At 44.0% G+C, this 15,093-nt stretch overlaps 1 protein-coding gene across 4 annotated transcripts in view; it reads left to right on the top strand.

Moving 5' to 3' along the window:
• The window catches only part of LOC135020477 (nucleoside hydrolase-like), a 103,407-nt gene extending 89,504 nt beyond the window's left edge, over window positions 1-13,903 (top strand). For all 4 annotated transcript variants that reach the window (XM_063953186.1, XM_063953187.1, XM_063953189.1 and 1 more), the window contains exons 4-6: window positions 8,240-8,351; window positions 12,669-12,805; window positions 13,238-13,903. In XM_063953186.1, the coding sequence (XP_063809256.1) occupies window positions 8,240-8,351; window positions 12,669-12,805; window positions 13,238-13,585 (597 nt within the window). In that variant the 3' untranslated portion in view covers window positions 13,586-13,903. The remainder of the gene's footprint in view (window positions 1-8,239; window positions 8,352-12,668; window positions 12,806-13,237) is intronic.
• The last annotated feature ends 1,190 nt before the right edge of the window (window positions 13,904-15,093 follow it).

Here is a 15,093-nt window from a genome sequence, read left to right as displayed (position 1 = left end):
GTGTCGTCAGTGCTCGTCCATAATTGTATACCTACCTGTGGTGGGGTTTTTTTTTCTATCTTCTTCATACTAGTAGTTTAGGAGTCTGCTGACAGTGTCCAGCAGGTCCGTCATTATATTATATATACCTGCAGTAGTGATATATATATTTTTTTTATATCATTATCATCTCTATACTAGCAGACGCAGTACGGTAGTACACGGCTGTAGCTACCTCTGTGTCGTCAGTCACTCGTCATCCATAAGTATACTAGTATCCATCCATCTCCATTGTTTACCTGAGGTGCCTATTAGTTATGCCTATTAAAATATGGAGAACAAAAATGTTGAGGTTCCAAAAATAGGGAAAGATCAAGATCCACTTCCACCTCGTGCTGAAGCTGCTGCCACTAGTCATGGCCGAGACGATGAAATTCCATCAACGTCGTCTGCCAAGGCCGATGCCCAATGTCATAGTACAGAGCATGTAAAATCCAAAACACAAAACATCAGTAAAAAAAGGACTCAAAAATCTAAAATAAAATCGTCGGAGGAGAAGCGTAAACTTGCCAATATGCCATTTACCACACGGAGTGGCAAGGAACGGCTGAGACCCTGGCCTATGTTCATGGCTAGTGGTTCAGCTTCACATGAGGATGGAAGCACTCAGCCTCTCGCTAGAAAAATGAAAAGACTTAAGCTGGCAAAAGCACAGCAAAGAACTGTGCGTTCTTCGAAATCACAAATCCACAAGGAGAGTCCAATTATGTCGGTTGCGATGCCTGACCTTCCCAACACTGGACGTGAAGAGCATGCGCCTTCCACCATTTGCACGCCCCCTGCAAGTGCTGGAAGGAGCACCCGCAGTCCAGTTCCTGATAGTCAGATTGAAGATGTCAGTGTTGAAGTACACCAGGATGAGGAGGATATGGGTGTTGCTGGCGCTGGGGAGGAAATTGACAAGGAGGATTCTGATGGTGAGGTGGTTTGTTTAAGTCAGGCACCCGGGGAGATACCTGTTGTCCGTGGGAGGAATATGGCCATTGACATGCCTGGTGAAAATACCAAAAAAATCAGCTCTTCGGTGTGGAAGTATTTCAACAGAAATGCGGACAATAGGTGTCAAGCCGTGTGTTGCCTTTGTCAAGCTGTAATAAGTAGGGGTAAGGACGTTAACCACCTCGGAACATCCTCCCTTATACGTCACCTGCAGCGCATTCATCATAAGTCAGTGACAAGTTCAAAAACTTTGGGCGACAGCGGAAGCAGTCCACTGACCAGTAAATCCCTTCCTCTTGTAACCAAGCTCACGCAAACCACCCCACCAACTCCCTCAGTGTCAATTTCCTCCTTCCCCAGGAATGCCAATAGTCCTGCAGGCCATGTCACTGGCAATTCTGACGAGTCCTCTCCTGCCTGGGATTCCTCCGATGCATCCTTGAGTGTAACGCCTACTGCTGCTGGCGCTGCTGTTGTTGCTGCTGGGAGTCGATGGTCATCCCAGAGGGGAAGTCGTAAGACCACTTTTACTACTTCCACCAAGCAATTGACTGTCCAACAGTCCTTTGCGAGGAAGATGAAATATCACAGCAGTCATCCTGCTGCAAAGCGGATAACTGAGGCCTTGGCATCCTGGGCGGTGAGAAACGTGGTTCCGGTATCCATCATTACTGCAGAGCCAACTATAGACTTGTTTGTACCAAATACCATCTAGGTTCCATTTCTCTAGGCAGGCGATACCGAAAATGTACACAGACCTCCGAAAAAGACTCACCAGTGTCCTAAAAAATGCAGTTGTACCCAATGTCCACTTAACCACGGACATGTGGACAAGTGGAGCAGGGCAGACTCAGGACTATATGACTGTGACAGCCCACTGGGTAGATGTATTGACTCCCACCGCAAGAACAGCAGCGGCGGCACCAGTAGCAGCATCTCGCAAACGCCAACTCTTTCCTAGGCAGGCTACGCTTTGTATCACCGCTTTCCAGAATACGCACACAGCTGAAAACCTCTTACGGCAACTGAGGAAGATCATCGCAGAATGGCTTACCCCAATTGAAGTCTCCTGTGTATTTGTGGCATCGGACAACGCCAGCAATATTGTGTGTGCATTAAATATGGGCAAATTCCAGCACGTCCCATGTTTTGCACATACCTTGAATTTGGTGGTGCAGAATTATTTAAAAAACGAGAGGGGCGTGCAAGAGATGCTGTCGGTGGCCAGAAGAATTGCGGGACACTTTCGGCGTACAGGCACCACGTACAGAAGACTGGAGCAACACCAAAAACGCCTGAACCTGCCCTGCCATCATCTGAAGCAAGAAGTGATAACGAGGTGGAATTCAACCCTCTGTATGCTTCAGAGGTTGGAGGAGCAGCAAAAGGCCATTCAAGCCTATACAACTGACCACGATATAGGAGGTGGAATGCACCTGTCTCAAGCGCAGTGGAGAATGATTTCAACATTGTGCAAGGTTCTGCAACCTTTTTAACTTGCCACACGTGAAGTCAGTTCAGACACTGCCAGCCTGAGTCAGGTCATTCCCCTCATCAGGCTTTTGCAGAAGAAGCTGGAGACATTGAAGGAGGAGCTAACACTGAGCGATTCCGCTAGGCATGTGGGACTTGTGGATGGAGCCCTTAATTCGCTTAACAAGGATTCACGGGTGGTCAATCTGTTGAAATCAGAGCACTACATTTTGGCCACCGTGCTCGATCCTAGATTTAAAACCTACGTTGTATCTCTCTTTCCGGCAGACACAAGTCTGCAGGGGTTCAAAGAACTGCTGGTGAGAAAATTGTCAAGTCAAGCGGAACGCGACCTGTCAACATCTCCTCCTTCACATTCTCCCGCAACTGGGGGTGCGAGGAAAAGGCTCAGAATTCCGAGCCCACCCGCTGGCGGTGATGCAGGGCAGTCTGGAGCGACTGCTGATGCTGACATCTGGTCCGGACTGAAGGACCTGACAACGATTACGGACATGTCGTCTACTGTCACTGCATATGATTCTCTCACCATTGAAAGAATGGTGGAGGTTTATATGAGCGACCGCATCCAAGTAGGCACGTCAGACAGTCCGTACGTATACTGGCAGGAAAAAGAGGCAATTTGGAGGCCCTTGCACAAACTGGCTTTATTCTACCTAAGTTGCCCTCCCACAAGTGTGTACTCCGAAAGAGTGTTTAGTGCCGCCGCTCACCTTGTCAGCAATCGGCGTACGAGGTTACTTCCAGAAAATGTGGAGAAGATGATGTTCATTAAAATGAATTATAATCAATTCCTCCATGGAGACATTCACCAGCAGCAATTGCTTCCACAAAGTACACAGGGAGCTGTGATGGTGGATTCCAGTGGGGACGAATTGATAATCTGTGAGGAGGGGGATGTACACGGTGATGAATCGGAGGATGATGATGAGGTGGACATCTTGCCTCTGTAGAGCCAGTTTGTGCAAGGAGAGATTAATTGCTTCTTTTTTGGTGGGGGTCCAAACCAACCCGTCATTTCAGTCACAGTCGTGTGGCAGACCCTGTCACTGAAATGATGGGTTGGTTAAAGTGTGCATGTCCTGTTTATACAACATAAGGGTGGGTGGGAGGGCCCAAGGACAATTCCATCTTGCACCTCTTTTTTCTTTAATTTTTCTTTGCGTCATGTGCTGTTTGGGGAGTGTTTTTTGGAAGGGCCATCCTGCGTGACACTGCAGTGCCACTCCTAGATGGGCCAGGTGTTTGTGTCGGCCACTAGGGTCGCTTATCTTAGTCGCACAGCTACCTCATTGCGCCTCTTTTTTTTCTTCTTTGCGTCATGTGCTGTTTGGGGAGTATTTTTTGGAAGGGCCATCCGGCCTGACACTGCAGTGCCACTCCTAGATGGGCCAGGTGTTTGTGTCGGCCACGAGGGTCGCTTAGCTTACTCACACAGCTACCTCATTGCGCCTCTTTTTTTCTTTGCGTCATGTGCTGTTTGGGGAGTGTTTTTTGGAAGGGCCATCCTGCGTGACACTGCAGTGCCACTCCTAGATGGGCCAGGTGTTTGTGTCGGCCACTTGGGTCGCTGAGCTTAGTCACACAGCTACCTCATTGCGCCTCTTTTTTTCTTTGCCTCATGTGCTGTTTGGGGAGTGTTTTTTGGAAGGGCCATCCTGCGTGACACTGCAGTGCCACTCCTAGATGGGCCAGGTGTTTGTGTCGGCCACTTGCGTCGCTGAGCTTAGTCATCCAGCGACCTCGGTGCAAATTTTAGGACTAAAAATAATATTGTGAGGTGTGAGGTGTTCAGAATAGACTGAAAATGAGTGGAAATTATGGTTATTGAGGTTAATAATACTTTGGGATCAAAATGACCCCCAAATTCTATGATTTAAGCTGTTTTTTAGGGTTTTTTGAAAAAAACACCCGAATCCAAAAACACCCGAATCCGACAAAAAAAATTCGGTGAGGTTTTGCCAAAACGCGTTCGAACCCAAAACACGGCCACGGAACCGAACCCAAAACCAAAACACAAAACCCGAAAAATTTCCGGTGCACATCTCTAGTTATTACTAAGGGCAAAAGGTTGTCCTGGGCTGCATACACATATGATTCATAGTTAAAGCATGCGTGTGTGTTTTTTTCGCTTTGTGAATGAATTTATCAGATATATACAGCAGCGGTATTCTGAATAATAGTGTAGAATCTTCTAGCGTTTATGAAGGTCACCCCTGAGTATATAGTAAAGTAATCCAACCCTGAGTTATATATCAAGGAAATATGGGTGGATCTAATTGTTGATTGTATCCAGGATTTAAGTTTGAATTTCAGCTGCTCTCAGACACTATTGATAGCGGCAATAGAAGACCTTTTATGAACTTGCACCAATTTAAGGAGTGGAAATTAGGAGGTCACTGCATGAATAAGAGTCACATGTGCATATATAGAGTATTGAACTTTGGGAATGTTGATAATGAAGGTAATATATACCAAACTCATGTGCTAATTATTGTGTGCTGATTTCTATTGTGGATAACGTGCTCCATATATTAATAGATGTTTATAATAATTGTTAGAACAAAAAGCACATTTCATCTTTAGAAACCAATTACCAATTGATATCAGAGAGTAATTTAAGGGATAGGATTCCAATTACCCCGTACTCTTCATTAAGATGAGGCTGGGTTGCTGTGTGTAACACAGCACTCACACACAGAATAAATTATTGTGACATCCTTCATCTCAATACGGAATCAAATGATGCCCTCTATATTTCTTTCACCACCAGAACAGGCAATGTATCAGTAACCCCCAAACTGGCTGCACTGATCACGTGATTATCAGCCAGGGCTGGAGGCGAATGGGACACAATGCATATTGATCTGGCCTAGTCTGCATTTCCAAAGACTGACATCAGTAATGGTCTCTCAACACGCATATAAATGCATTTGCACATGCGTGGCAGCAGAACCACGAAGTCTGCTATAGTCTTGCCTCTCTATAGTTTCTGCTTCTTTCCCAAGTATAATCACACTGTTAATACTCTATAGTTTATTTTTCAACACCAGTGCAGGTAGAGTGTCAGTAGCTCTCTCATTGGCTGCGCTGACTTAGTCATCAACCAAAAGCAGAAGTGAATGAGACACTCTCCGTGGATGGTCTGGCACTGTCTTTGACTCCAGAGACTGGCATAAGTAAGGGTCTCTCACCACGTATACAATGCTATAGCACATACGAGGCAGCAGAACCACGAAATATGCCCTGAGGTCTTGTCCTTCTATGCTGCTATTCAATATTCACAAAGTGATTCTCCCATTAATAGGGCTAAGGCCTAGTGGAGTTTATTCACAACCTGTACCTTTTTAACTGTTACATGTTGTATTGTATGTATTTTTGTCCATATTTCGCCTTTTTAGTACAGAGATTTCTATCTCTATACATTATTTTAATCATGATCTATAAATAAAAGTTGAGTATTAGTATGTTGTTAGTATTTTTTCTTTTTTCTTTTTTGACTTCCCACCTGTATAATCCTTCACTGGTGCGTATGTACCACGACATCTTTTGAGTGCCCCATTATAGGAGAGTTCTTTTCTTTACCCCTCTTGGTAATTTTTCTCAAACGTGACAGCAGTGGCATACATAAACCACCAGGGCGGAACAAGGAACAGAGCGGCGATGGCCGAGGCCACGAAGATTCTTCGCTGGGCAGAAAGACATGCCAGCGCTCTGTCAGCAGTCTTCATTCCAGGAGTGGGCAACTGGGTAGCAGATTTCCTCAGCAGACATGATCTCCAATCAGGAGAGTGGGTTCTTCATCGAGAGGTCTTTGCAGAAGTGACAAGTCATTGGGGAGTTCCTCAAGTAGACATGATGGCGTCCCGCCTCAACAAGAAACTTCAGAGATATTGTTCCTGGTCAAGGGACCCTCAAGCGATAGCGGTGGATGCCCTAGTGACACCGTGGGTGTTTTCGTCGGTATATGTGTTCCCTCCACTTCCACTCATTCCAAAGGTGATAAAAATTATAAGAAGAACAAGGGTTCAGGCGATACTCATTGTTCCGGATTGGCCAAGAAGGGCCTGGTATCCAGATCTGCAGGAGTTGCTCATAGAAGATCCCTGGCCTCTTCCTCTTCGGGAGGACCTGTTGCAACAGGGGCCATGTGTGTATCAAGACTTACCGCGGCTGCGTTTGACGGCGTGGCGGTTGAACGCAAAATCCTAGCCCGAAAGGGTATTCCCAGTGAAGTCATTCCCACACTTCTTCAGGCTAGAAAAGAAGTAACGGCAAAGCATTACCACCGTATTTGGAGAAAATGTGTCTTGGTGTGAATCCAAGAAGGCTCCTACGGAAGAATTTCACCTGGGGTGATTGTTCCATTTTTTGCAAGCAGGTGTGGATGCGGGCCTAAAGTTAGGCTCCATTAAAGTACAGATTTCGGCCTTGTCGATCTTTTTTCAGAAAGAATTGGCCTCCCTTCCAGAAGTTCAGACCTTCGTGAAAGGCGTGCTACACATCCACCCTCCATGTGTGCCTCCTGTGGCAACCTGGGATCTTAATGTGGTGTTGCAGTTCCTGCAATCGCATTGGTTTGAACCTTTGCGCAAGTTTGAGTTAAAATTCCTTACTTGGAAAGTAGTCATGTTGTTGGCATTGGCGTCCGCAAGGCGAGTGTCTGAGTTGGCGGCTTTGTCTCACAAAAGCCCCTATTTAATCTTCCATGCTGATAGAGCGGAGTTGAGAACTCGTCAGCAATTTCTGCCAAAAGTGGTTTCATCATTTCACGTGAACCAGCCTATTGTGGTGCCAGTGGCTACTGATGCCTTGGCGGAATCAAAGTCTCTCGATGTGGTCAGAACTTTGAAGATCTATGTGTCGCCAGAACTGCACAGATTAGGAAAACAGTGGCTCTGTTTGTCCTGTGGGCTCCCAACAAGATTGGGGCTCCTGCTTCTAAGCAGACTATTGCGCGCTGGATTTGTAATACGATTCAGCAGGCTCATTCTACGGCAGGATTGCCGTTACCGAAATCGGTGAAAGCCCATTCTACCAGAAAGGTGGGCTCATCCTGGGCGGCTGCCCGAGGGGTCTCGGCGTTACAACTTTGCCGAGCTGCTACTTGGTCGGGATCAAACACCTTTGCGAAGTTTTACAAGTTTGATACCCTGGCTGAGGAGGACCTCTTGTTTGGTCAATCGGTGCTGCAGAGTCATCCGCACTCTCCCGCCCGTTCTAGAGCTTTGGTATAAACCCCATGGTTCTTGAAGCATCCCCAGCATCCTCTAGGATGTATGAGAAAAGAGGATTTTAATACCTACTGGTAAATCCTTTTCTCTTATTCCGTAGAGGATGCTGGGCGCCCGTCCCAGTGCGGGCTGTATCTGCAGTTTGGTTATAGTTACGCTCATGTTGCGTTGAGTTCAGTCAATCTGTGACTTGTTGGTCATGCCGTTGCATGCAGCGTTGTTGAATGCCATGTTGTACGGTGTGTTTGAGGTGTGAGCTGGAATGTATCTCACTTTAGTTTTAAAATAAATAAATAAATCCTTTTACTCTAAATGTCCGTCTCCCTGGGCACAGTTCCTATAACTGGAGTCTGGAGGAGGGGCATAGAGGGAGGAGCCAGTTCACACCCATTCAAAGTCTTATAGTGTGCCCATGTCTCCTGCAGATCCCGTCTATACCCCATGGTTCTTGAAGCATCCCAGCATCCTCTACGGACTAAGAGAAAAGGATTTACCGGCAGGTATTAAAATCCTATTATTTCATTGTTTTTCTACAGGTTTCCCTTGTAGCAACTGGTCCCTTGACTAACCTCGCTTTAGCTTTAAACATGGATCCCATCTTTCCACAGAAAATTAAAAACCTTTTCATTATGGGAGGTAATATGGAATGTAAGTAATTATCTTATACTATACTAAAATAGATTTATACGTGTTTACATAATAAGTAAAGCAGAGCCAGTCCTAGGCATAGGCAAATGCCTAGGTCATTTGGTATGCCTAGGGGCACAAGCAAATTCTGCTGATTTAAAATGATATGCAGCATGCCTATGTTCTGTGTGTGACTGCGGCTGTATCTGCATACGAAATGCTACGTTACAGTATATTCCTGGAAATCACTGTAATGTAGCATTTTGTATGCAGATACTGTCACACACAAAATGTAGGCAAGCTGCATATCATTTTAATCAACAGAAGCTGCTTGTGCATCCTAGCCACATAAGCAAATAAGATGCATTTTCATCCAAAAAGGCGCACGATGTTAGCAAAGCTACCAGTTGACTCACGCCAGGCATCTCCTGCTGCATGGCGTATTGAGGCAAGACGTATGAGGACACATCTGTATCCAAGCAGAGGTCACAGTGTTAGTGGCCATGTGAGTGCTGTGTGTGGGTAGGTTGGTTGTGCAATAGTATTCAGCATATGTGTAAGGGGCATTATGTGTGTCGTGTATAAATGCATTAATAATGTGCGGAAAATATTTAAGGGGAACTGTGTCATCATGTGTATAAGTACACTAATGTGCGTTATATGTGAGGGGATATTATGCGTGTAAGGGCATTAATAAAGGTTTGCATATGTGTAAGTGGCATTACTGTGTGGTATGTGTATAAATGCATTACTAATGTGTGGCATTATGTATATAAGGTGCTCTACTGTGTGGCGTAACGTATAGAAAGGGCACTACTGTGTGGTCTAATGTGAATAAAGAGCAATATGGTGTGGTGTATTGTGAATAAGGAGCAATTCAGTGTGATGTAATGTGAATAAAGGGCACTACTGTAAGGAGTAACGTATATAAGGTACTACTGTGTGATGTAACGTGAATAAGGAACACTATCACGTGATAAAATGTGAATAAAGTTGCAATACTGTGTGGTGTAATTTGAATTGGGGGTACTATTGTGTGGCCATGCCCTTTTTCAGCAAGAACACGCCCCTTTTTGGGATGTGCACCAAATGTGCGCACTGTTCCTATTTAAAATATATGGGGTAGGAGCACCAAAATGAGGACGGTGATGGGGCTGGGAAAGGGGTGCAGGGTTAGAGGTGGAACTAGCGGTGGTGCTAGGAGGCACCACCAAAATCTTGCCTAGTGCATCATATTGGTTAGGGCCGGCTCTGAAGTAAGGTATATATGGCCAGTAAACTAAAATGAATACATACAATACCACACTCTAATATATCTATAGCTATATCACAACCTCCCCCTTCATCCCGCCGCCTTACAATCTCGACAGTCGGCATGCCGACTAGCATGAACTATTCCCACTCGTGGGTATCCACGATACCCATAGAGTGGGAATAGAACCTGTGGCAAGCGCAACCGAGCCCGCAAGGGGCTTGTTGTGCTCGCCCCAGGACCCCGCCCCCTGCTGGCCAGATCGATGCCAGGATCCCGGCATCGGTATTGTCACGCATACCTAATCCATCACAACCTATGGACAGTTGCCACTAAGCTGTCTATAAACTGCTACCCATTGTACATGCAAGTATTGTTCTGATTATCTAGTATTACGAATTGAGTATCCCTTATCGAAAATGCTTGGGGCAAGAAGTATTTTGGATATCGAATTTTTTCCATATTTTGGAATAATTGCATACCATAATGATATATCATGGTGATGGGACCAAAGTCTAAGCACAAAGTCTACACACAGCCTGAAGGTTAATTTAGCCAATATTTTTAATAACTTTGTGCATTAAACTAAGTTTGTGTACATTCACACAATTCATTTATGTTTCGTATACACCTTGTACACACAGCCTAAAGGTAATTTAATACAATATTTCTAATAACTTTGTGTATTAAACAAAGTTTGTGTACATTGAGCCATCAGAAAACAAAGTTTTCATTATCTAAGTCTCACTCAAAAAATTCTGTATTTCTGAATATTTGGATATGGGATATGGGTATTATATTAAACTGGCAGATTATACATTACTAAAGGTTGTAGTTAGAGGCCAGTAAACTTGCGGATACAGCATACTGTATTTTTGAACACCTACTAAGAACACTGCAGTTGTTAATTGGTGTGGATCGTTAGAGCTACTCTGAAAAAGGTCTACAGTCTATAGGTCGGCCACTAATGGTCGACCTATTGACTGTATTAGTATAGTTTAGTTTAGGGTCAAAAGGTCGACATGGAAAAAGTTGACAGGGTCAAAAGGTCAGCGTGGAAATTGTCGACACATAAAAGGTAGTCACAATTTTGTGGCGGGTGTTTTGCCGCTTTTCTGCCACAAAAAAAAGCCCCATTAGTGTACCGCATCCACTCGCATGGCTCGCTTAGCTTGCCATGCATCGGGCATGGTGCCTTGCTCCGCTGCCGCTGCGCTCGGCCCAGGTTACTATTCCCAATTGTAGTCCACATGGATGGTAAAGTATGAAAGAGTTGAATAAAGTAAAAAACATTTTAGATGTCGACCTTTTGACCCTGTGACCCTAATGGACGACCTAATGCATGTCAGTACTGAGAACAATAAAGTGTTTCTGTGCAAATGTCCATATAGTTAGATCCAGCAGTCACTGGGGGGCATCCAATTAGACGCAATATGCCTTTGCTGGAAAAGTTATCGCACCTGTTGCTCAATAAAAGTGCTTGTCATGGGTATGCACTCTCCGGTTTTTTGGCCTATCCTATTAGAAAATCGCAAAAACGGTGACTGCAATGTGTTAACCAGCAAAAAATGCAGGTAAATGGTGAAATCAGCCTGTACCTCCAAAAATGCCAAAGTGACATAGCATAACAATATAAAAGTATATTAGAGGGCATAATAAAAAAGATTTTGGGGATTTTGGGGAATATCCAATTAGCCCCGGTAAAACATTGGGGGCGAAAAAAAAATTTCCCAAAGTTTCACCGATTTTTTTTTTTTTATTTTATTTATTTTTCTTTTTATTTAGTTATTTTTACAGTCTATCCTAATAGATTGTCTGTAAATAATAGCCCTTTCTCCCGAAAACACACAGGTTCAGTGAAACCTGTGTGTTTTCGGTAGAAATAGATGCAAAACAAAATCCCCGATAACTGCGGGAACCTGAGTGTCCCTTGCCCACTGCAGCAGCGGCAGGCTGGGACTGCAGGGGGGGCACCACATCCCAGGAGCTGGCAGTTGGCGCTTAATCCCAGCATGTAAGCCGGGGCAGCTCCACCAACCGAATCCTCCATCATCCCCCGGTCACATGGGGAGCGGTCATGTGACCGGAGGGAGCTCTCAGGAGCCGTCACCCGCTGCAGCATTAGGTGACCCCTGATAAAGCGCCGCTCATGCCGGCTTATCGGGACTAATTAGATAGCCCCTGGCAAGACATTTAGTCCCGGTAAATTACCGGTGCTAATTGGATGTCCCCCTTAAAATGTGTTAAATGGCTGCAATATGTAGTTTTAAAAAACACTTGGAAAATGATAAAGAGCAAGCTATTTGTGTAAAATAAATGCTCTCATTAAATTTGGGGTACATGAAAATAGGTATAAGAATATAGTTAGGTCAATTAAAGGCACTTTTAAAAACCTTGTAAAAATGACCAGTCCCACCTGCAAGCCTAAAAACACTTGTCCCACACATAAAGCACTCCCATACTGTATACCTGTCCCATACCTTGTACCCCAATTTCCAACTCTATGCACTTTTCCCCCTTAAAACACATCTTATTATTGGCTAAGTAAAAGTAATTAAAAAATTCTAAGTGCCTAATAAGTGATTAAGGGGTTTGTGCTATGGGTTCTGAACCAAGTCCCAAAATTTTTACCCAAAAATAGGGATTTCCCCATCTTTTCATCTGCTCAGAGTAGGTGAAAAGAAATTTGCGATAAACCCTATGGAGAATTATTGCATGCGAGTTATTGGACAGCTGCGATATTGCGGGTCACGGGAAAAAGCTGTGTTTTTGTATTTTTTGCAGTGAAAAAAAGGATTATCGTGCCGAATTGGATACCCCCACTGTGCTCAATGCCATAATAAAATTGTGAGTGATTTTTCTAAGTAGGAAAAGTTATCGCATTCAAATCATTTATACTAAAACAAATCACAATGTTTACTGTTAACCTAGTCAGTTATTGGAAATCCCAAAAGCCATTTACTAGTGCGATCTAATATGGGCTAGTGGGTATTGGCCCTCCTGTGACTTACCTTAACAAGTTAGGTACAAAAGATGATAGATTTTTATTTTTTTTAATATATATATATTTCTATTATATTTCTTAGCTCGGGGAAATACCACAGTTTGTGGGGAATTTAACTTTGCATGTGACCCTGAAGCTGCTTACATTGTCCTGAATGGCTTTGATTGTCCAACCCATATCGCCACCTGGGAATTCACTTGCCGACATGAGCTTCCTTGGGTAAGTTAAGGATGCTCTTTCTTTTTTTCTTAAATTAATTTCTGCTAATCTGCCTCTTAATGACTTTAAATATAATCTGTCAAACGAGGGGCAGTCTATAAATTATTGTTAGTTAGTGTAGGCATCTGAAAATCTTTGTAAAAGGAAAGCCTTATTATTCACCATGGAAAGACCATAAACTCATGTCTGGGCAGGGTGGCATTACACTGCCATCTGCATCTGTACCCTGAGAACTAATATGAGATTAAGAAGTACTCTGCTGCAGAGTTTTTCTCTTTAAAAATTAAATTTTCTGAATTTACTGTACTACAAAGGTATGTCTAACTATAAGAATGCCCATTACGTAATAATGTTACTGAAGTATCACTCCACAAAAACATTCTTGTAAAATTGTAAATGCAAAGACCTTTAATGACCACTGTGTTTTCCTAGACATTTTACCGTGAATGGCTCTCCCAGAATACCAAAAAAGCAGAGTTTATGAAAAAGATCACCGCGCACTCTGAACAGTACGCCGAAATCTGTTCTGACAACTCCAATGAAATATGGACCAAAGGATTTGTGTCCTGCGACTCCTATGCCATGGCTGCAGCCATAGATGATAACTTTGTCACCAATGTAATTCACTGTGTGGTAGGTGTAGAGCTTAGTGGCACCATGACCCGAGGAATGATGGTTCTGGATACACTGGGAAAGCTGCAAAGGAAACAAAAAGCATTTGTCATGACCAAATGTGACACCGAAAAGTTGAAATACCTGCTGATGAAAGCATTGCAGTAATGTACCCCTTTGTAATAAGGTGCAATAACGTGAACGTTGTCAACTCTCAACTCATGCACATTGAGCAGTACCCAGCTACTTACCATGATGTGTGCCTGTAGTGAGAGCAGCCTAAAGTTAAACCAGCATTAATGTTTGGAATACTCACTATTACTCTGCAAAGTGTAGTAACTGTGACTGAGAAACTACTGTACATCATGAAATAGCTGATTATTGGTGTCCTTGGGACTGAGCTCAAGGAACAACTGAAATTACTGGTGCATTCAACATTGTTTAGTGGAAGTAATTATAAAGGCATTTTGAGTAGACTTACAATAATTTGGTCATTTACAGATGTAGCCACACATCTTACCTCCATATGGCATGTAGTAAAAAAATGTTGCATTATGTATGCCTGTGCCTGACTGCAAGGCGGTGTTTTTGGTCGCAGGGTGGCATACTGTATGCAGTCACAGTGTAAAAAATTGAGTATCCAGTGAGTGCAATACTTGTGTTTGTCCGTCAGGTGTCTCTTTTGAAAACCGAATTGCGCATACGTAAAGTTTCCAGTGTAAAGTCAAATCATGCTTGCAGTTTAAGAACTACTTTTTAAAAAAAATGTATGCTTTTTTATTTCCATCACATACCTTACAAATGTGCCATAAAATTTTGGCAGTGATTTGTGGCAGAGATGCAGTAGTACTGTAGCATACCTTACAAATGGTGGTCTCCAGGGGCATCCATTATACTGTCATCACTTTATGTCATGACAGTATTGTTTCTAGGAAGAGCTGAATGTGCATTTATTGCCGCAAGCAAACAAGCAGTTATAGTATTAATGCTTATACAGTATATGGCTGGTGCACTCAAGTTCACTTACAGTGACTACCAGTATCAGCACAGAAAAAGTTAACACAGGGGCTAATTCAGACCTGATCGTTAGGGTGTGTTTTTTGCATCCCTGCGATCAGGTAGTCGCCGCCTACAGGGGGAGGGGGAAATCACGGTGCAGGGGTGTGATCGCATGTGCAGGAGAGCTGCGTAAATAGAAGTTTGTGCAATCCTGCACAGCCCAGGACTTACTCAGCTGCTGCTATGATCGGGGCCGAAGCTGACATCAGGAATCCTCCCTCCAAACACCTGCACCCTCCTGCGATTTTCCAGACACTCCTCAAAAACAATCAGTTGCCACCCACAAACGCCCTCTTCCTGTCAATCTCCTAACGTTCGCCGGTGCACCGGGATTTTTCGCACCATCCCGGTGCTCCCTGTCGCTGCGGACCGTCGCGTCTGTGCATTGCAGTGCATATGCATACGCAGTTCAGACCTGATTACCCACTGTGCGAAAACGCACAGCAACGATCAGGTCTGAATCGGCCCCACAGTCACACCCCAAAAAATTTATAGCAAACAGTGACATCACTATGTCGCTATTTTTAAGTTTTTATTTTTTTAAATCTTTTTCACACATGGCAACTCATGCTGTGGGGAGTCACACCGCTTAGATTTACATGAACAAAGTCGCAGTG

The sequence above is a fragment of the Pseudophryne corroboree genome, chromosome 2 (genome assembly GCF_028390025.1).
Source record: "Pseudophryne corroboree isolate aPseCor3 chromosome 2, aPseCor3.hap2, whole genome shotgun sequence".
NCBI lineage: Eukaryota > Metazoa > Chordata > Amphibia > Anura > Myobatrachidae > Pseudophryne > Pseudophryne corroboree.
The sequence above is the reverse complement of the archived record's forward strand: the minus strand, read 5'-3'. Positions and strand labels throughout refer to the sequence as shown.